The sequence below is a fragment of the Cydia splendana genome, chromosome Z (assembly GCF_910591565.1).
Source record: "Cydia splendana chromosome Z, ilCydSple1.2, whole genome shotgun sequence".
NCBI lineage: Eukaryota > Metazoa > Arthropoda > Insecta > Lepidoptera > Tortricidae > Cydia > Cydia splendana.
Window position 1 is genome coordinate 40,913,990 of NC_085987.1, and position 21,677 is coordinate 40,935,666.

At 36.3% G+C, this 21,677-nt stretch overlaps 1 protein-coding gene across 1 annotated transcript in view; it reads left to right on the forward strand.

Moving 5' to 3' along the window:
* The window catches only part of LOC134804151 (discoidin domain-containing receptor tyrosine kinase B-like), a 108,790-nt gene extending 87,854 nt beyond the window's left edge, over positions 1-20,936 (forward strand). The window contains exons 12-14 of the mRNA XM_063777097.1: positions 10,727-10,811; positions 11,795-11,956; positions 15,096-20,936. Coding sequence (XP_063633167.1) covers positions 10,727-10,811; positions 11,795-11,956; positions 15,096-15,272 — 424 coding nt within the window. The 3' untranslated portion in view covers positions 15,273-20,936. The remainder of the gene's footprint in view (positions 1-10,726; positions 10,812-11,794; positions 11,957-15,095) is intronic.
* The last annotated feature ends 741 nt before the right edge of the window (positions 20,937-21,677 follow it).

A 21,677-nucleotide genomic window follows, 5' to 3' on the forward strand; every position in this document is an offset into this window, starting at 1 on the left:
CTAATTGTATAGAAAAGTGGATAGAGTTAGACCAAGAAAAGTCTGCAGAGATTTTGACAGCACACGCAGTTCCAATGTTATTTGTGCCAGTGTCAAAATCTCTGCAGACTTTTCTTGGTCTAACTCTACTTATGTTAGGAAACCAACATTACCTTTGAATTAACCTGTAAACTGCAACTAAGAAGCTTCGTGCGCGAGTGTGGCCCATAATTTCCGAAAATCATTTTTTCTTCGAGGCAATTACTCCGTTCTCATATTTTGCGTTGCCCATAATTTCCCGAAATCATTCATTCTCGGTAGCAATTACTCCGTTCCCATATTTTCCCAATGGTTTTCTTCCGCAATCGCCTATTTTTAATATTTTTAAATTAATCTTTTCCTTATAGTTTTCGTTCTTTTAAATATCTAGGATAATATTTTCTTGTTACTGTATGTTAATAGTGTAGTAATTATATTTGTTACTTGTAGGTATTTCACATACAACAAATATCAAAAACACTAAAATTAAAACATAATCTAAAAAACTACAAGTAAATAACCAAACGCTGTCAGCCAATAACTCTAACCTACCTATCTCTGGGAGCAGATTCGTTTTTAGGGTCATCAAAAAAGAAATAACCCTAACCTACCTATCTCTGGGAGCAGTTTCGTTATTAGGGTCATCAAAAAAAAATAACCCTAACCTACCTATCTCTGGGAGCAGTTTCGTTTTTAGGGTCATCAAAAAAAATAACCCTAACCTACCTATTTGAAAAAAACCTGGTTATTTTTACCACTAGCATTAAAAAAAAGAGAAAATATGGAGATAGAGAATATTTAGTTAGTGAAATAAAAACCTACTGGTTATTTTAACTACTAGGATTAAAAAGAAAAGGGAATAAATTGAGAAAGGGAAAATTTAGTTGATGAAAAAATGTACACGAAAAATTAAATAAAGCGAAGAAATTCCACTGGAAAAAAATGAGAACGGAGTAATTGCCTCGAAGAAAAAATGATTTGCGGAAATTATGGGCCATTTAAGCGAGGCGATCCAAATTAAAAGGCTCAAAGTCTAACTAACATTATTGTTAGTTAGACTTTGAGCCCGGGAAAGCGCAACGTACGAGCAACCTACAGCTAGTTCCCTGAGCCCAAGGTCGACCACTACCCTAGGCAATGTTAACCCCTGCGATTTATGGATGGTGACCGCCCATGCTATAAACGTAAGTGGAAATTGACTCCTGGAACAGCCATGCCCTTGAACTAAAACCATAAAAAAAAATTGCATTTACTGGGGATCGAACCACCTATGCCATATCCTAGCTTGTAAGCGTCTTTCCAACTGCGCTATGACAGCATTTAGATGAGCTGACGAAATTTGGTTACTTATTCTCGAGTAAGAATTTAAATATCTAATCTAAAGAGAATAAAGTGTATAGGGGGCAGCACAGGAGCCGTCAGATCTTTGGCGCGAAGCGTAGATATGTAGTTTATGATTCCGATGTAGCCCACGAGATGGCAGAACCTACTATGCACAAGCAAACGTACTTACGAGAACGGTAGATGGTAGCACTTGCTTTGGCAATGTACATGTGCACATATGTTTCCGATTCAGGCCACAAGATGGCAGGCCCTCCAACGCGCACGGTCCCTATAGTGGGCGTGCGTGAACTATAGGGGGTAGCATAGGAGCCGTCAGATTTTTGGCGTGAGGCGTAAATGTGACGTTTATGCTTCCGATGTAGTCCACAAGATGACAGAACCTACTATGCATAAGGAAACGTACCTACTAGTGGCTCTGTGAGCTGTAGACCTCGCGAGCAGAGCTTGAAATAACATGGTGCTAAGAGCTTTAAATACACCGTGTTTTTTTTTATTTCCGTTAATTTCAAGGGTGCATTCCTGAGCTTAAATCAAGTAACTTTCTCAAAGACACCGATGTTCTAATTAAGTCCATTTCGGAGATAATCCATAATTTATTTTTTTACTATAAGGCCTCTACAAGCGTGTACACTTGCCTTAGGGCCGGCTTACATATTGATTAGTGTTTAGAATGAGTTCATACATTTGCTACTAAACTTAAGTACAATCTCGGTCGATTGATGTACGAAATGACATTGATATGTCACAGATTTCAATTAAATGTAATGCCCGTGTTACAACAACGCTATATGCTACATTTAATTACTTTTTAAACAAAAAAAAAACAAAAAAGAAAACAAAAAAAAAAATTTTTTTTAAATTAACTATGCCATTTAGTTCTTGTAAACGTACTTAACTATACCCCGAAGTTAACGTAATTCAATAAAAACACGGTGTATAGTAAATTAAAGAAAAACAATACGAAATTTATGTGTAAAAAAATACAAAAAGTTATAATATCCCAGCATACAATTACTGGGGATCGAACCCAGACCCTCTGTGCAAACAGAAAAAGCGAACGTTTACAAACTGAGCCAAATAGTTCTTAGATGGGTTGACGAAATTTAGCTACTCCTTCTCAAATTCAAATTAATTAAAATTAAATATCTAAATACCGCCTAAACCAGCGATAATTTTTTTCTGCATTTTTTGCTATTAACTCTGTAAACATGTCTCAAAAAGAAAAAAGTCTTATGATATCGATACGACTATTTGTTTAGGCGCCAGGTATCACGACTCCGCCATTTTTAAAAATTTCCAAAAACCGGATTGACAAAAAAATTTTATTTAGTCATAAAATTCGGTCACAAAATTTCACGAGAATCGGTTAAGAATTGCGACCTGTAGAGGAGAACATCCGGACATACGAAAGCAAAATGCCCGAGTCAAAACGTAGACCTTCGCTTCGCTTCGGTCAACAAGAACGGTAGATGGTAGAACTTGTTTTGGCAATGTACATGTTTCCGATTCAGGCCACAAGATGGCAGACCCTCCAACGCGCACGGTCCCTATATGTAGTAGAGGGTTATTGTCATACTAAATTTTGTAGTCACAGTAAATTTACTGCCATCTTTCGATACAGGATTAAAATGAAAAAAAAAAAAACAATAAATGTATACAGGGTGGAAAGGCACGACGATCCTTCCCGGAAGTATTAGGTCGTTTAAGTGATACAGAGACTATTGGTAATGGTAAGAATCGTTAATTGAGTAAAAAATAAAAATTGCAAAAATACTACTTTTTAACTGTGGTGATAACCCTATAGCATGTGCACATGACGGCTAGATTAAGGATCTCCGTCGGGAAAGCTCGGGACTTTACACTTTTTTCCGATCGTTGACAGTATCGCAATGATGTATGAATGACGCATAAATGTCAAATAAATCAAATGCATGCAAAAATATTACAAACAATTTTATTACTTTCTTAGATAATTACTTTTTTCCAATATTTAATACTATCTTCTTTTCACATACGGTGTTCAAATGTACCTCCGTGTATTACAACGCCGCCGCAGCCCGTACCCGAGTATGTCGATGCACATGCGATATAGTGTATGCTCTTCGTCATTTATCCTCCGCAGAAAGCACCAATTAGCCTTTGTCTCATTGCGTCCGCAGTTTCACATTCCGTTTGGTTTGGTACACCATATCTTTTACACAGCCCCACAAATTTAAATAGCCACGAGCATCTAACATTTTTATTTGAAGAATATGACATTCAATAAGTATAGTTCAATGAAAATTTAATTTCAAACATCAGACGTCTTGTCTATTTCCTACCACGCAAGAAGGTTTGTTAGTTTGGTATTGAAGAAGTATTTATTCTTGATTTATTCTTAGTATTTCATTTTTGCAAGTTCATTTGGTGCAACTAACACAACCTACATGTAATTTTTTATTATTTTAAATAGTTTCCAATTATTCGAAAATAATTTTGTGAAACGTGTTAAGAAACTAAAACCTTTTTATCAGTCAAGGAAACCAGAGATATTTATAAGACGATTGCGTACTTTTGAGTGGTTGTCAATGTCACCATTTGAACTGTCGTTGTAAACAATGTTGTGGTTAGTATTATTAATATTAAGGAATAACATAACTATTTCATTCAAGTATTGGACAAGTGGAACCACTAAGAAAGCGAAAATCCTGCAATGATTCTTACCGTGCTGTAAGCAGACCTAAAAATGGTTAGATGGCAACAAATTAGCATAATTTCCTGTCGAATACTGATTGTTTACAAGTAAGTTCATTGACCCTGTCACCTGTTAGGGTTAGAACAAAGTAGTTTTTTGCGTGGATGTTTAAAAGGTCATAATTTAGAAACGGTTGCCCATATTAACATAGTTTCTATGGAGAAAATATAGAGCTTAGGCTAAACTATCTCCCATTTCCGGAAAGGATCGTCGTGCCTTTCCACCCTGTATATGTAAGGATAAATGATTTATTTATTTTAAGAACGCCGTATGATTTTGACCCATGTTCTTTTACTGATATGAGTAAAAATTGTTAAATATAAAATGGTGTCGCCATCTAGATGAGCATAGGCCAAAGGTATGGCGCCGTATATTCAAGAATCAAATTTTCTTTAAAGCGCAAAAACCCATCATCTCTTGCAAAAAATAAACGAATGCGCTTAGCCCGCGCTTGATAAATAAAAAAATACGATTTTTTTCATTTTTTCAAAATAAAAAATAAAATAAAAAACAACAATTGATACGAAATTTAAGTATAAAAAAATACAAAAAGTTATGTAGCAGCATACAATTACAGGGGATGGAACCAGGGACCTCCCTATGCAAACAAAAAAGCGAACGTTTGCAAAATGCGCCATGATAGTTCTTACTAAAGCTGACGAAATTTAGCTACTCATTCTCAAGTAAAAACTAAATATCTAAATACCGCCGAAACCAGCGATACAAATTTTCTGAATTTTTGGCCATTTAATCTATAAACATATATCAAAAAGAAATACTCTTATGATATCGATACGACTATTTGTTTAGGCGACAGGTATCACGACTCCACCATTTTTTAAAATTTCCAAAAACCGGATTGACAAAAAATTTTTATTTAGTCATAGAATCTGGTCACAAAATTTCATGAGAATCGGTTAAGAATTGCGACCTGTAGAGGAGAACATCCGGAAATACAAAACTAAATATCTAAATACCGCCTAAACCAGCGATAATTTTTTTCTGCATTTTTTGCTATTAACTCTGTAAACATGTCTCAAAAAGAAAAAACTCTTATGATATCGATACGACTATTTGTTTAGGCGCCAGGTATCACGACTCCGCCATTTTTAAAAATTTCCAAAAACCGGATTGACAAAAAAAAATTATTTAGTCATAGAATCTGGTCACAAAATTTCATGAGAATCGGTTAAGAATTGCGACCTGTAGAGGAGAACATCCGGAAATACAAAACTAAATATCTAAATACCGCCTAAACCAGCGATAATTTTTTTCTGCATTTTTTGCTATTAACTCTGTAAACGTGTCTCATAAAGAAAAAACTCTTATGATATCGATACGACTATTTGTTTAGGCGCCAGGTATCACGACTCCGCCATTTTTAAAAATTTCCAAAAACCGGATTGACAAAAAAAAATTATATAGTCATAAAATTCGGTCACAAAATTTCACGAGAATCGGTTAAGAATTGCGACCTGTAGAGGAGAACATCCGGACATACGAAAGCAAAATGCCCGAGTCAAAACGTAGACCTTCGCTTCGCTTCGGTCAATAATGCCACACGGAGATCTAGGAGTCATTAAAATTTTGATTTATTTTTATTCACAAGTCATAATACTTAAAAAATATAACAAATTATTTAAAAAATATACGAACACAACCCAATCAGTGTAATTAGTTTCTTCCTAATTCACTTAAGGGGCCGGTATATGACGTTTTCGATTTAGACCTCACTTTGTAACCATAATTTGTTCAATAAATGTTTAATAATTGCATTAAATTACACGTAAATTTGTTCACGAAGAAACCGAGTACCGACTCTTCATGCCATTGTATTTTTAATTTGCTGTTATTCTCTACAAATCGACACTAAAAGTATCAAAAAATCAAAATATGGAGTTCCGTTTGAGACGGAAGCAAAACAATTTTGTCTTTGACAGTAATTGAATTATTGTATGATTCTGAAAGCTAGATAATCCAGCTACCAATTTATTATCGATTTATATTTTTACTCACAAAGACAACACAGAAATTCAATCTCAGATGTAAACTTTCGAACAATTTCCATACATTGACGACATCACTCAAAATTCTTCTTCAAGTCAGATGCCCGTTGGGGCTACACCGGAGCACACGTGTACTTCTTCAAATGAAAATGACAGCTTGATTTTCTTGCTTTTGACAATTATATTGACATTAAATCATATACGCACACGAGAAAGTATACCAGTAGATAAATTGTATTTCAAAAAATAGGGTACATTAATATCAGCTCGCGTCTCATTTAAATTTGATTTGCTGTTATAATGGTTGAAAACCGCAGTAAACTATCTTAAAACAATACGATTACAGTCGAATTTAAGTATTATGTTCCTTCAAAACTCGCTTAAAATGAAAAAAGTTTAAAGACTCATCTTTACTGATTGGGATCAATTTTTATTATGCTGGTATCATTTTGCGTCAGTTTAAAAACGTATTTGACTTCTGTACGTCAATGAATTTTTTAATCTTGTATTATATTATAAAACTTTTATCTTAAAATAATGCCTATTAACAGGAAGAGTTATGTAATTCGTATAAGTAATACCTGAAAGTCTTGTACCTAGATCTGTAATACCATGGATTGCGACGAATAAATGATAATGATTATGCGGTTCGTTCCGTCTATATGTATAATGCGTGTACGTGCTGTTCTCTGAAAATCTTCAAGAAAAAATAACGGCTAGACCAGCACTAAGTACTAGCGAGTTTTTGCGGCTTTGGAGACCGAGATGAAGCTTACAGGCCAATAGCGCTCTAGTTATTGTTATGTATACCTATGTATCGAATGTTTTATAAATTACCTATAAAAAGCAATGTTTTATTTCGATTAGGTCTACATTTTGTGCATATTGCATATCTGAAGTATTTTCGTACTAAACTTGAAACTTTCGTTGAAACTAAATAAAATAATTATTCCAAATGTACAGTCGCCTGCAATTTATGTTACACAACGAAGGCCGCAAAAATATCTGACACGATCTTATTTGTAGAACCATAAGACCATGTCACATATTTTTGCGGCCTTCGAAGAGTAGGTACCGTCATTATCACCAACTTTGCCCGCTTATTTTTTAAAACGAATTTCTCAAAAAACATCACATCATATGACTTTTTTTGCTCAGCACGTCCATTGTGATCAAACGCATCAGTTTATTTGAAAAAAAAAAAATTTATCGTGTTTTTACTCATTTTTTTGCGTTTTAGAGGGCGGGCAAAGATATCCGGGGTTTTCGCCAACATTGCCCACGTCAATTTGGTATTCAAATACAGCTCGTATGATGATGATGTCTAAGGATCACTTAAAGGTTTTGGGCAATCCTACCATTCCCTGTTAATAACTTAGCGATAAGTGTAAAAACTTTAAAATAAATTTGCTGGGCAATGTTGCCTACCCGTTTTTGCCCATTTCCAAATAAGGCTCGCCTAAGCATTTTACAAAGGCTAGGATTGTCACTTTTGAGAAAATCTGTTACAATAGTTTAATGGCCAAAAATATGATTTTTGTTGTGTTTTTCATTCGTTAACGGGATAAAACATCTAAATAAAGGATAATAAGACAAATTAAATACAGTATATATTTATAAATTTATTTTAGTGTACAAACATAACCTTCTTTTACTTGCGAAGTTGGGTAAATTAGATGAAAGTGACAACCCTAATCCGTTTTTGGTGGTGGGCAATGTTGGTATAGATGCCAAATTACCGGATTACTTTGCCCACCGCTAAAACTTTTGTGTATTTAGGCCTTTTTAGTTTAAATCTCAATAGACATAATCTATGCTTCATGTGTTATAACTCAAACCCGGAAATATTTGTCAAAGGGTTCTCAATTTTTTCTACTTGCCTTCATTATTTATCAATTTTTTGCCCGCCGAAATATACCCTATATTAGACAATTCGCTCAAACTCTAAATTCCCAAGTCAAGTTATGCACAAGTTTGGTATATAGTTTTGTCAGAAATATAACCTATTTTCTACTCAAAATAGTAGGGTGGCCTTAACTATTATAATTTTTTCTACATTAACGAATTTGTTTAAAATTGTCGTTTTAGGCAAAGTTTCCCTGGAGGCAAAGTTGGCGCTAATGACGTAACATATTATTACAAGTGACTGTACATAAATGTTTCGGTGGTTTTGAGATTATTTTTCAGGTTAGTTTACTAACAATCAAGTTATGCAGATACCGATTTCGTGAACGTATAAGTAGTAAGGTACCGCTATTGTTTAGCGATACCGATTATTTTTGAAGGCAAAACTATACCGTTGAAATATAAAGATATTAAAATTACAGCAGGGACAACCATTTTTTATAGGTGTACCTAAACCATCATTGGCCGAGCGTTAGCAAAGGTCTCCGTTTCAGCTTGATCAAAAATGCTTTTGTATGTTCTCCTTTGCAGATCACATTTCTCAACTGATTCTCGTGAAAATTTGTAAGCAGGTTCGATAGAACTATTCTGTTTCGCTTTATCCGCCAAAATGGAATTGCCACCCTGCTGAAACTTTATTTATTTAAATTCCTATTGAATGGATTTTGCACCTTATGAAAAACCGTATAGAGTAGTAAATAACATTTTACATCTGACTTAATGACATCTTGTTTTATTCGCTTTAATTGTACAAAACGCGTATCTCGACAATGCAATATTAGGTAGTAAAACAGTCAACAATCAAATTAATTAAATAGGTAAGTACGTCACGTGTGACATGAACAGACAAGGAAAGCAAGATTAAATGCATTGTTTCTCTTTCATCTTTCAATGGAACGCTTTTACCCTCAAAGGAGGCTAGTGGTCAATACTAAACTAAAAGTCCAATCTTAAAAAAAACATGATGGGTCACTGACCTGTCCCAGTAAAGTTAGGTAGTGTGCGTGAAGTGCGCTTGTGTGTGAAATGGGGTAAATTGACAGAATCTGAAATTTTACCCACCGCTACCGTCGCCTTAAAATGAAAAAAGTTTGAGAATTCCTTTTATCTTATTGGAATAAATTTCCATTGTGCTGGCATTCATATTACGTCATTTTAAAAACATATATGACATCATGTCAATATACTAGACTAGACAGACAATTTATCAACAAAATTCGTCACATTTTAACGTAAACAATTTTAATTATTAAATTTTTTTTATGAAGACGAAGCAATGTTGTTCACATAATTTCAGAAATAAGATTCTTAGTTTCACCCAGTTTTGTTGCTATTCTAAAGAGCTATCACGTGCTTTGAAAGTTAATTCAATTATATATTATCAAGAAATTGAAATCAAGACTCGACCTGCAGTCTCAGCGAGTTTTAGTGGCTATATTATCAGTTGAAAGAACGATATTTAAAGCCAATACCACATCGCAGTGGTCTGGTTTACGAGTATGTTGGTTTGATGTGACGATTCTTATATAAATGTATCTATCAAATAACAACGTGCTTTTATTTCATTGTTATTCGGTGCAAAACGATAACTCAGAAACGAGATATAATTATCAGAAATGCCTTTGGTTTTCTTTCAGTGAACGTTTATATGACGAGGTCTTAGTCTTATCAGCGTGGCTTTGGCCTTTGGAAATTTTTGTAATGCTCTGATTTTGTTTTATTAATAAGGTAGGTGAGGTATCTCTATCTCTAATTGTAATAATAACCTTTATTTGAATGAATCCAAGTTTATTTTATATAAGGATAAATTTTACAAGTTCAATTTTCATTATTTTTATTTTTCATTTCAATCGCTTCTTAAGTATTATCCATCTGCCTTAATAAAATAACTCCTAGGTTTAATTCGGTCTATCTCTACAAACCGCATACCATTGCATACATACCATACCACCGCCCACACTGTTAACTGACAGTTCGTAAACCTTATTACAAAAGGCATAAGGTCCACCGATGGACAGTTAAGAGTGTTGCTGTTTGTACCTCTATCTTAATAAAAAAAGTCAACAACGAAATGAATTACCTATTAGGATTATTTACATTTAAATGCGTCACATACCTATGTCATGACATGAACAAACAAGGAAAGCTATATAAAAAGTGTTTTTTCCCTGTCTTCTCACAAAGGAACGCTTTGACAGTTTGAATTCCTCAAAGGAGGCCAGTGATTAACACCAAACACGAAACAGCGCCTTTAAAAAAACATTAGTGGTCACTGACCTGTCCCAGTAAATTGAGGTGGTGTGCGTGAGCGTTTGTGTGTGTAATGGGGTAATTTGACAGAATCTGAACATTTACCCTCCTCTACCCCCTCTTAAAGTTTGACACCTTTCGTAATATGTAATGAACCATCTGGATGAGTAATCCCCACTAATCCGTACTAATATTATAAATGCGAAAGTAACTGTTTTCTGCCTGTCTGTTGTTACCTGTTCATGCTTAAACTTAAACCGCTCTGATGATAGTTTGAGGCCCAAATTGATGAAAATAGTCATGGTCATACCACGTAGACAAAGTCGTGAGCAGAAGCTTGTAACTTATTAAGTGAAATTTTAGGGTTGGGGTGTTCCGAATTGTGTTGCAGTGTAAACACTGTTTGAATAGCCATTATATGTATGAAATGTGTTATCTACCGTAGCTAATTAATTCATTGTTTGTTTAGGAACATCCTTGTCGGCAAAGGGTACCAAGTCAAGATCAGCGATTTTGGCACCGACAACGAGGCTTACGCCTGTGACTATTATAAGGTATGTCAATATTATTACTAGATTATAGGCACAAACATGTTTATTATTGGACGTTTTTCTGAAAACTTAAGGGTAGCCCCTTACTTAAAAACACGCCACGCCAGCCTCGCCAATGACCTTCGATCTGAATCCTTTAGTGTTCTAATGTTTTTTGTTGCTTATTATATTAACAGCAACGGCTTTAAGCAATATAGTATCCCATAGGAGCCCTATCAGTATCCCATATTTACTTCAAAGTTCATTGTCTTCGAGATATTTGGCATCAAAGTTGAACAATTTTAGGCTAATAAACTGGTTTTCTGGCCATAACTTTTGTGTTAATTAGTTTCAAATTAAAACCCTGGACACGTTTTTCGAGACGTCAAAGACGAACCCAAATATGTAGATTGCGCACATGTAAGATCCTTCACTGCAAACTAGATACGAAAAAAGTGTTTTCTTAGACAATGTTTAAAAAATTCATAAAAAAATAAGTATTCATTTCTTACAAAATCCGGTGGACAAAACCGGAGATAAAAGATTGAAAAACCGATAACCGTTGGTCTTATTCTATCTGTAGTGCAAAAAAGGAGATACGATTCAAAACTTGGCAATAATCGATGAAAACCTCGGGTAGCCCCTTAAAAGAACTGACTGAAGACTGAACCGGGTTTCGATCCCGTCCTGCAATTAACGTAAACGTTTTTACAAATTATCACCCCGTAGCATCAAATATTCCATTAAATTCTAGTTTATCATCCAGTATACCGTAATGTACCGGATTTAACCCTTTAAAAGCCACCCTTAAATACAACGCGCTATCGTAAACCTTATGGGAATGTATGAAGGTCTATATTACACTGTATTCGTGCGCGTCAGCTGCCGGTCAAAATGTTAATGAAGGAACATTATAAATTTAAAGATGCATAAGTAATACTAAATTTCATTCTGTCCTGTTCTTAAAATAGCGCTGGAGCATATTCTAACGCATATTTCAAATACAGGTGGACGGCCGCATACCCCTACCGCTGCGCTGGGCGGCGTGGGAGTCCGTCCTACTGGGAAAATACACGACCAAGAGCGACGTGTGGGCGTTCGCGGTCACCCTCCACGAGATCTTCACCCTCTGCCGCCGCCGGCCCTACGAGCACCTCACCGAGAATGAGGTTTTACATACGCCAACACACTCCTTCACTGTCACTTTATTTTACTTTTACTTTTGCCACAGAATAAATAATAATACGAGGTACTGAAGGTTCACTCTCTAACATAACGCGTCTATTACGAGAGATACAAGCGCAAGTAGGCATCCGTTCCGTAGCAGTGCGCGGCAACTACTACATATAACCAAAATTGCTGTGGCCCGCATGTACTCGTAGCGACGCGACGAAATCGCGGAGTGAGCCACGCCTGGTTTCGCTGACATTTAGCAAAATATCATGTCATATCTCTTTCTATAGAATTCTGTCATCACGTACTCATGTTAATGGTGGGGTACTTATTTCCAATTTAAGACCCTCTTTTGAGTGATTAATGTGCTATAATAACAACCTTGAAGCCTAGTCGGCAATGGCACTGCCTACAAAGAATGTCCCGGGATTAAATCGCGATAAGGGCGTTTATTTGTGTGTTTGTCACGAACACTTGTTCATGAGTTAGAGTCCGTGTAAGGGTGGTATTCCACCTGTCCAATGTGTATTTAGTCTCACATTCTGCTTAATGAGAGAGTGCAGAAACTCATTGACATTGGACCAAGATATTGGACAGGTGGAATACCACCCTAACCTATCTTTGCACCGACTTCAATAGAACAAAATGAGAAAGTTTCTTTATATACGTCATATTGTCTTAGTAATTTGACTTTAACCCTTTATAAGGCAGAGACGATTTGGAAACCACTTAGTTAATAAATATGTACGGAGAAGAACATCCTCTTTTTTATTTAACTATAATGGTATTTATAGCGAGTATATCAGGCTTTCATTCCTCATTCATACTTTTTCGGTCAGTATTTAATTTTAGTGTATTTAATTAGTATGTGGTCAATTTATGCACTATGCCTGTCAAGGGAAGCAAGCTATCGTCATTGTTTCCATTATACTATTAAAAATATACACGTCGCTGTATCTAATAATTTGAATTATAGCTCTTGCAATTCACGATGGCGAGTGGCGAGACTCTTATTGGTATGATGACAAGGTCTAATTTTGATAAATCCACTCTCCATCGTGAATTGCAATAACTGTACTACGTTGTTTGTAGTGTCAGGAAAGTGTATCATTTGCGACTTAAGATTAATAAAATTATAAAAGGTTACATGCTATATCGATAAGTATTGTAATTAGAACTTTTTGCGGAAGTCTCTTTTTAACTCCTTGATAGAAAGAGACTTCCGCTTGTAAATTGTATCGTGAAACGGGCCACAGATTATAATTTTTTCAGTGATATTCGTATATTAATCCTACCCACTACAAGATACACAATAATGTTCGATTTACCGTATGTAGTCATTGATATAGAATAAGAACTGGATACCCAATCAGCCGCAAAAAATGGCCCCGCAAAAGTAACGTTAAAACAGATCACGCGTTACTTTTTCGTTTAGTCTTGTATGGACCGCTCAAATGTGAAGTTGTCAACAATGTCGTAAAATGGTCGTGAAAATATGCAAAAACAACAAAGATAAAACAAGGAAAAAGCATGGAATGCATTTCTTTCGGTTAGTTCTTTGGATAGCATTACATAATTTATGTAATCTAGTGGTAATTTCATGGTTTTGAATAAATTATTTTGTTAGTCCCAAAGAAGGGATGTGAAGGAACAAAAATCTAATGAGTCGATGTGAGGTCAATACTTTTTTATTTTTATATGGAATTCATAAGATATAATATTATGTTTAAATTCAAGATTTCCAAGAAAACCTATGCGACGTGCAGAGTGGACTGCTATTATAGCAAGAGATAGGGGTGATGCAGTTTTAAACAAGGCAAAACGGCACTTGTGTGTTCGGCCCATTTCCCTGTTTCCGACATATACACGACCAATAAGGGCTTACATCGACTAACTGTAAATGCTAAACCTGTCTGAACACAGTGACGACCACAGGATTTTTTTGATAAAGACCATAACCAATCAGTACCAGTACCAGTAGCGACCTGAATGTCCCCGTGCACTATATTGCAAAGAACGAAAGTGCGAAGAGTATTATATAGATCTAAAATACACAGTTATTTAATAAATTGAATTTATTTCAAGGAAAATAGTATTTAAAGACGTATACTTAGTTATTAAAAATAAATTTGTTTTATGATAACTTACACGGGTTGTTACCATGAATTAATTTTATTTGAACTCCCGATCAAATTAAATTTGTTTAATTTATTACTTTGGTTTTTCTGTACAGTAATACGGTAATACCTATTAAAATGTACCAAAGGGACTCCATTCGTTCATTATTCTCGTTTGACGTTGTTTGACGTAAATACAAAGGTGAAGTTACGTTTAGTGCCATCGGACTTAAAGTTTAAACAGTGTTGGTAGTAATGTTTACAAATTTGACACTTAATGCTTACGGCAGTAAGTTCTTTTCCGTACAAAACATTTATCTTGACTCAAAATTTACGTAAGCGTTTTTATCGTCAATGCAATTTGCCGCTAATGTCATTCTGACCCACATTTTGTTGACGTTTGTGTTCCGCTCTGTGTGTCTATTTCTAATATTAAGTCAGTGTATGTAGTCAATTAAACGCCAGTCTGTACAGATCACGTTATGTTTGTTATGTCAATGTCAATGAATAGGTGTATTGGAAACAGATCATCTGAAAACTCAAGTGCACTAACAGACTGAGGGCATATATTGACCACATGTTTTTCTTAATGATTTCGTTTTTTTTTTGCCGTAGATGTGTTCCCCAGTGCATTACAAACATGGTAGTGTATTTAACTTTCAGGTAACATATCTGTATAACTGGGGCCATAAAGGGTTAATGAATATATTGTCACACTTTGACGTTGCAAACGGCATGCAGAATTAGATTGGTCCGAATCTATGGTATGGATGTGTATCTAAGTATACATGTATTGGTGTGTATCAGTATGAATTCCATAGTAAGTGTCAATATCTTGATCCAATGTATTTGCATTGCATTGCGTCTCACTGTCTCACTAAGCAAATTATGTGATGCAAATGCACATTGGACACATAAATTGTACAGGTGGACTACCACTATTAGTTTGGGGTTAAGTCGATCTGTGTAAGATTTATTTGTTCTCTCCCAAGTATTTATTTGTTCTGTCGTCTTCCAGGTCCTCGAGAACCTCTCGCACCTGCAGCTAGGCGACGGTATGTTCGAGGTGCTGGCGCGCCCAGCGGGCTGCCCGCGCGACCTGTACGACCTGATGCGCGCGTGCTGGCGGCGCGACGAGCTGGCCCGCCCCTCCTTCGCCGACCTGCACCTGCTGCTGCAACGCACGGCCGCGTGATACATGTGTTAGAGGCCGGAGCTTGCACCGTCCGACAACAAGTGCGTTTTTACAGTCTCTCCATTAATCCCTTGAGCCCCGCGGACGCGATATTGGGTCAGCGATGACAGTCAACATTCGATGAGGTTAAAACCTACAGAGTAGGATCGTATCCAGAAATACAGACTTTATGTGGGTCTATACGATGTAACTCTCGACCCACTTGATTTTTTATCAGTAATATTAGATACATTCGCAATAGAAAAAATTAAACAAGCAAATATTGAAGGTTTTTTGTTACAGTGATTTATATAGTTCTTAATTCCATAACTAAGAAATTAGTCTTATTTTTTGACGATTGTATCGCCACCTGAGCTTAGTATTGGTTCGTATGTCCTCATTCTCCCCTAAGACGTTTATTGGCTGGCAAATTTAAGTCCCCAGGACTCAAGAGATTAATATAAGAGACGATTTGACAAAAACGAACTTCGTGGTATGACCCTGCGCAACGGCCTTAGAGCAAACGCTGCATAGGTATTAGAGGGCCCTTCCGGCGACTCGATTACCTGTTTACAATGAAACAGGGACGCTGCATACTGTGGCAATAAAGGTCGACTCCCACCGATCCGGCGATTATTCGGAGAAAATAATTGTAGAAAATGGATAAATTCTAAGAAAATATCATGCCCCGAAATTTGACACTGTAGAATATTTCACTGTCCTGTCAAATTGAAGATACGATTATTTCATAGACTTTATATCGCTTCTACTATTAATGTTTCTTTGATTCGGAGTAATGCTGAAACACTCATGCTTTTCAACATATCGTGACGGTCTGTTCGAGCAACTCTCTCTTAGGGCTAGTTTAGTTGGTGCGAGAACTCGCATGCGAGTTTCATTACATTGCGGTATTTGATCAATCAGCAGAATTGGATGTAACCTCAATAGTCCGCAATGTAACTAAACTCTCATACGAGTTCGCACGCCGCCGAAATGGCCTACTCGTACGATTAGCACGAAAGGACTACCTTCATAGACGAACAACTATAAACAACATATCCAGCACAAGGTTTATTGGCTATTGGAAATTGAACCTTTGCTAAAGATAGTTCGGGTTTATAAATAAGTCAGCTATTTGTATTATCATGTTGGCTATAGGATGCAAGCGCTATCGCCTAGTCGCAGAGCTTAGACAGCAAAAGTTGCTACACGGACAGCATACTCGAAAAGAACAAGCTATCAGTTTGTTGCGGTTTCGAATTAAAGGCAGGACAAACAGCCCACGTACGCAACACATTACGACAATCTGATCCCTGATATTTGTATGCTTGGAAACATTGACCGTCACGCGTTGCGTTGCTTGTGACAAGTATGTTTTCAAGCATACAAATTTCAGGGTCAGATTGTCACAACGCGTTGCATAAGTTGGTTGGTTTTGGCTCAGTTTGTCCCTACCTTTAATTCTTTAGCCATATAGATTAGATACTGTTGTCAGATTTTTGACTGGTATAAATAGCGCATATATCCATCTTGCGGCGATTACATTACGACGTCATCGAATAGTGCAAGTTGACTTGTTTTATATGAATGTAAGTATTGTACTTAACTCTGCATCCATCATAATGCTTATTAAAGAGTTACTTAAGACTGGACCCTAATATGACTTATTGTAAATAATTCTGAAGCATAATATTTGACAAATATACACCGTGTTGAACGGTAAGGTTGTGTCAACTAGTTCATATGAATTGTCACTTTGATAGATATGAATTAAGTTGAATATAATTATATCTCGAGTATCAAAGAACTTGGTACTTTTCAAATGTATTCTGTCTTGTCGTAGCGAGTACATATTTACTTGTGATTGTAAGCAACCTTAAAAGTTTTCTTTCTTAGGGCTTTAACAAAAATTTTGATCTCTTTTTTTATTTTCAAGCGAATCCACCAGATCAACTATTCTGTAACGGATCGCATTGTACCTAAGTAATAAATTTCACGATAGGAGAGAAAATAATCCATAGCATTGTGGTTGAAATTTCAAACACCAACATTCTCTCCTAGTCTAGGAGTCCTAGAGCAAAATATAAAAACGTTGAAATCCGCGGCATTTTTAATTTTAGGTTCCTAGAGTATTTAATTTACTGACGTCCTGCAATAAAACGACGAAAATCGAAAAGTTATGGTGTAACAGGCGGTGTAATGTGGCATCGTATACATGTCCTTTCATACTGTCAAGTAAACATACAGATACAAACCCTCAGGCTTGCAGCTGACACAAGTGGATATGCACCCGCTAGGTTCATGTAACGTCGCTACGCACGGCGAAACGTGTGAATTAAGGACGAATCAATTACGCTTTTGTAAGACGTTCATGCGAACTGTGTATAGAATCTACTAAATTGTACCTTAAGCGATACTGCAAAAATCTTATGATAAAAACTGCCTAAGAATATCCCTTAATAATGTGAATCGTGACTTCAAATTGTATTTTACGTATCCTTTCTCGCACGCTACAAGATCTCTTTTAAAAATGTATTGTTTTTATGTAAATCGGACCTCGCCGCAAGCATTACACACGTTCTAGTCAAGTAAGCAAACTGTTAGTATTATTTTTATACAAACCTTTTTTTTATTTTTATCACATTGTTTCGGGGCGGTCCATTTTACTTTTTTTACACAAGTTTTATCAGATCATCTTAATTGTTATTCATTCACAAATAGGTAAATGAGTTTTTGTTCAATAAATAATTGTTAGCATATTGAAGTGACGCTGTCTATGGTATCCTGTGCAATAACATGGTTTAGTTAGAACGTATCACCTGTGTTTTGACTCTTTTCAAATGTAAAGTACCTTCAATATGAAGTCACTTCAGTAAGCTATTGTTATGTGTCATTTTGTATCGTGTTCGCATCAATACGCATAGACAATATAGGTATAGAAGCATTCATATGAAACGGTGTCGACGCTACTCTAGTACTACCCTTTCACAAGTGAGCTACGTATAATAGACGCATAATCCAGATCTTCCTACACTTCCTGAGCTGTTGTCGTTTTAAACGTAACGTCTCCTCTATACGATTGTTTATGCTTGAGATCTGTAAACTTTTTTAAATACATACCATAATTATTTAAAAAGTAAATTCAGATATAATAATGGAATGCAATCATAGTGTATTGTTTGTATAGAATTTGGGTACAATAGAGTATTCGTGTGTTGTTGGTCACTGAAGAGCTAATCTTATATTGGCAAATCGAATAAAAACGGTCTAAATATTTATAAGTGGTTTTCGGCCTAAAATTCTGCTATTCATAACGAGCAGTTGCGAAGGTATTGTTTCGACTTGCTAATTTTTTTCATTTTGGAAGTTTCTCACTATTCTTGATCCCATATCCGATTTGTGTTTGCACAGGTTACCTACAGGTAGAAGTAGGTACTTTAAATAGATCTTATACTTTGATCTTAGCCAGAACCAAAGCGGGAATCTTTGGTACAGCAACAGGGTTAGCAGGGTTACCTACTACTGAGCGAAAACTTATCGTATACAACCCTAATCATCGATCGTATAGAGGACCCGTTACTTATAAAGTTACCAATTCTTATAGTCATTTATTTTCATATAACTTATATCAACGTAAAATGATACAACGTAATATTAGCTAGTAAGTCATAGATCTGATTCGATAGAATGAAATATTAGATGTAATGATAGTCGAAAGTCTATTTTCCGTAGTTTGCTTCGTCGAAGGCAGTTTTAGTGACAATATGAGGATAGGAATGAGGTCAGTGCGAGGTAGAATTCTAATTATGATAAAATGTTATGTTAAGGGGCGGATCTGGAGATCATTTTTATGATGTGTTACTGTGCCTACGCCGGGATCATTCGTGTACGAATCCGGTTTTGGTGTTGAACGAATTATCGAAACAATACGGCCCTTCGCCGACTTGAGCGGGTAAACGATAAATAGGTTTTTACCCACGATGGTACCCGCGGGTGCGTACCCGCTCCGTACACCCGCGCAAGTCGGTGAGAGGCCTACATGATCAGGGGGCCTACCGCGAAAACCGAAATTCGCAAATTGTGGGGATCTTTCTCTTTTACTCTCATTAAGACGTAATTAGAGTGACGGAGAAAAATGCCCGCAATTGACGAACTTCGATTTTCGCGATTATACGTCAGGTGTAGAAACGCTTTAAGCTATTGTGAGAGTTATTTAATTTAAAACTGTTGCATGTTGTCTCCTGATCCGTCTCATTTCGTTCGGATGCGCGCCCGGCGCCGGCAATACTTTGAATGAAACTATACTTACATCGAGTCACTTTTCACTAATAAACAGCAAACGGCACTACTTTTTTTGTGTTTCGTAAAGTATACGCGGCGCTTACGAGCATCCGAACGCGGGCTCAATATTATTATGCTGTCTCCACACTGGCTAGTGTAAACTCAAGGCCATTATAATGTATACATTTTTAACTTTGTATAATAAGTAAGTTATATACACCTTTATGACCTTTATTATGGTACGGCGTGCCTCATTCTATCTATAATAAGAATGTATAACTATCTCTTCGTACATAAAAATCATATTAATCAACTATTCAATCAATAAATGTTCAAGAAGTGGAAGAGTAACAACTATGTAAATTTGTTATGCGTTTCGATAATTAATGTTTATGACGACCTATGTGACGGCACGCCATTTCGCACGAATACGCCGGTGTGGACAAGCGTTTAGTGTTAACTGTTATTTTCGCTATTTATCGACAAGGCTTCACTGGGCCCTAGCACTTAGGCGTAAGACTTTAGTTGGCAAGTAGTGAGCGACACAAGTACTTATCGTACACTAAAGGAACCAATGTCTTATAGAGTTAGGCTAATCGAATACATAGAGGTCTAATTATATTTAAGTAAGTAGAGCTACGGATTAAGGCGTTTTGTTTGGCGGCTTACCGAACGCACCCCGCCTACCCGGAAACAAAATTAACAAGAGCTACAGTCACCTACATTTCCGCACAAAGTGACCTGTTGTAATAATTCTCGTGTGTTGGTTGAATTCTGGGCTGGGTACTTTGATTCTTGTTGAAATGACAATAATATGATGAATTGGTTCATGTGGTGTACCTAAACCTGAAAACAGTAAATGCAAATATCACTTAAACCAAGCGCGAAAAAAGAGTGTCGTATCTTATATGACATGTTTCAGTAGGTACTGTTATTTATTTCCGAGAATAAGGCAGTAAGGATCGTGTTAGGCTGTACCCGGGTGGACGGGGCGCGGCCAGGCGCCGCCCGCCGCGCGGCGACTAGTGACGTAATGCTAGGCACTAATAATAATGTACAATAAAACACCCTCTCTGCCTTAGTGATGCTATTCTTACCCCTAATGCTACGACGATATCACGTTAGAACGAAATTTATAATGTATCTTGTAAATACGAATTCTTATAGCTGATGTAAATTATTGAGCACTATGGAAAACTTTAATTCCTAACAATGGTCCAAACTTCACTCGCTTTTTTATTTGTACTATACGATTATACAATTTCTATATAGATAAATGAAATAATGAAATTAGACTAGATACATCTTATGCTTTAATTTTTATTTTATAGATGTAAAACATGTATTTGTCGGAATGCTTAATTTTCATAATCAAAGTTTTATGAAAAAAAGGTTGATACCAAATGCAGTATTTTTATTTTATACTCTACATCTTTGTACCCAAATAAAAGCAATAATCTATAAACCAGTTTATTTATTGCCCTTCCAAACCTTTAAAGTGGTCTACCTGGTGATACCTAACTGATAACTATGTAGGTACTGTAAGGTACACGGAGCCTGAATAAGCTTAATAATAAATAACAAAATCCCCCATGATGAGAATCTCGTGAAGGCCGAGAAGGACAAGTCCAGTAAGTACCTAGACTTGGCTCACGAGATAACCGCCATGTGGGATGTTGATTCGACGATCATCGTCCCGATAGTCGTTTCAGTAAACGGTCTAATAGCGAAGAGTCGACCAACACCTTGAGAGACTCTCGCTAGGTGGTTGGATCAAGGGTCAGATGCAGAAGGCGGTGATCTTGGACACGGCGCGGATAGTCCGCCGGTTCCTCTCTCTGCAGCCCTGACCACCGGTAGCTTGGGCCTTGCCCCGCTGCTGGCGGCACCCTAGGTTAGGTTTTTTATAATGTGTTTATATTAATTTTTATTGTTTTGTAAGTGTTTTTATATTTTACTTTTATATTCATATTATAAAATAACCTAACTTAAGATGAGAAATAAATAAAGAGAATAATAAAATAGCATCTAGCAGTGCCATATCGATATACCGATATAATTATTTAAATACCAAGGCTTCTAGTAAATTGACATACCTACATGCGCAGGTACAGGTAGCTAGGTACCTACTATAAATATATGGGG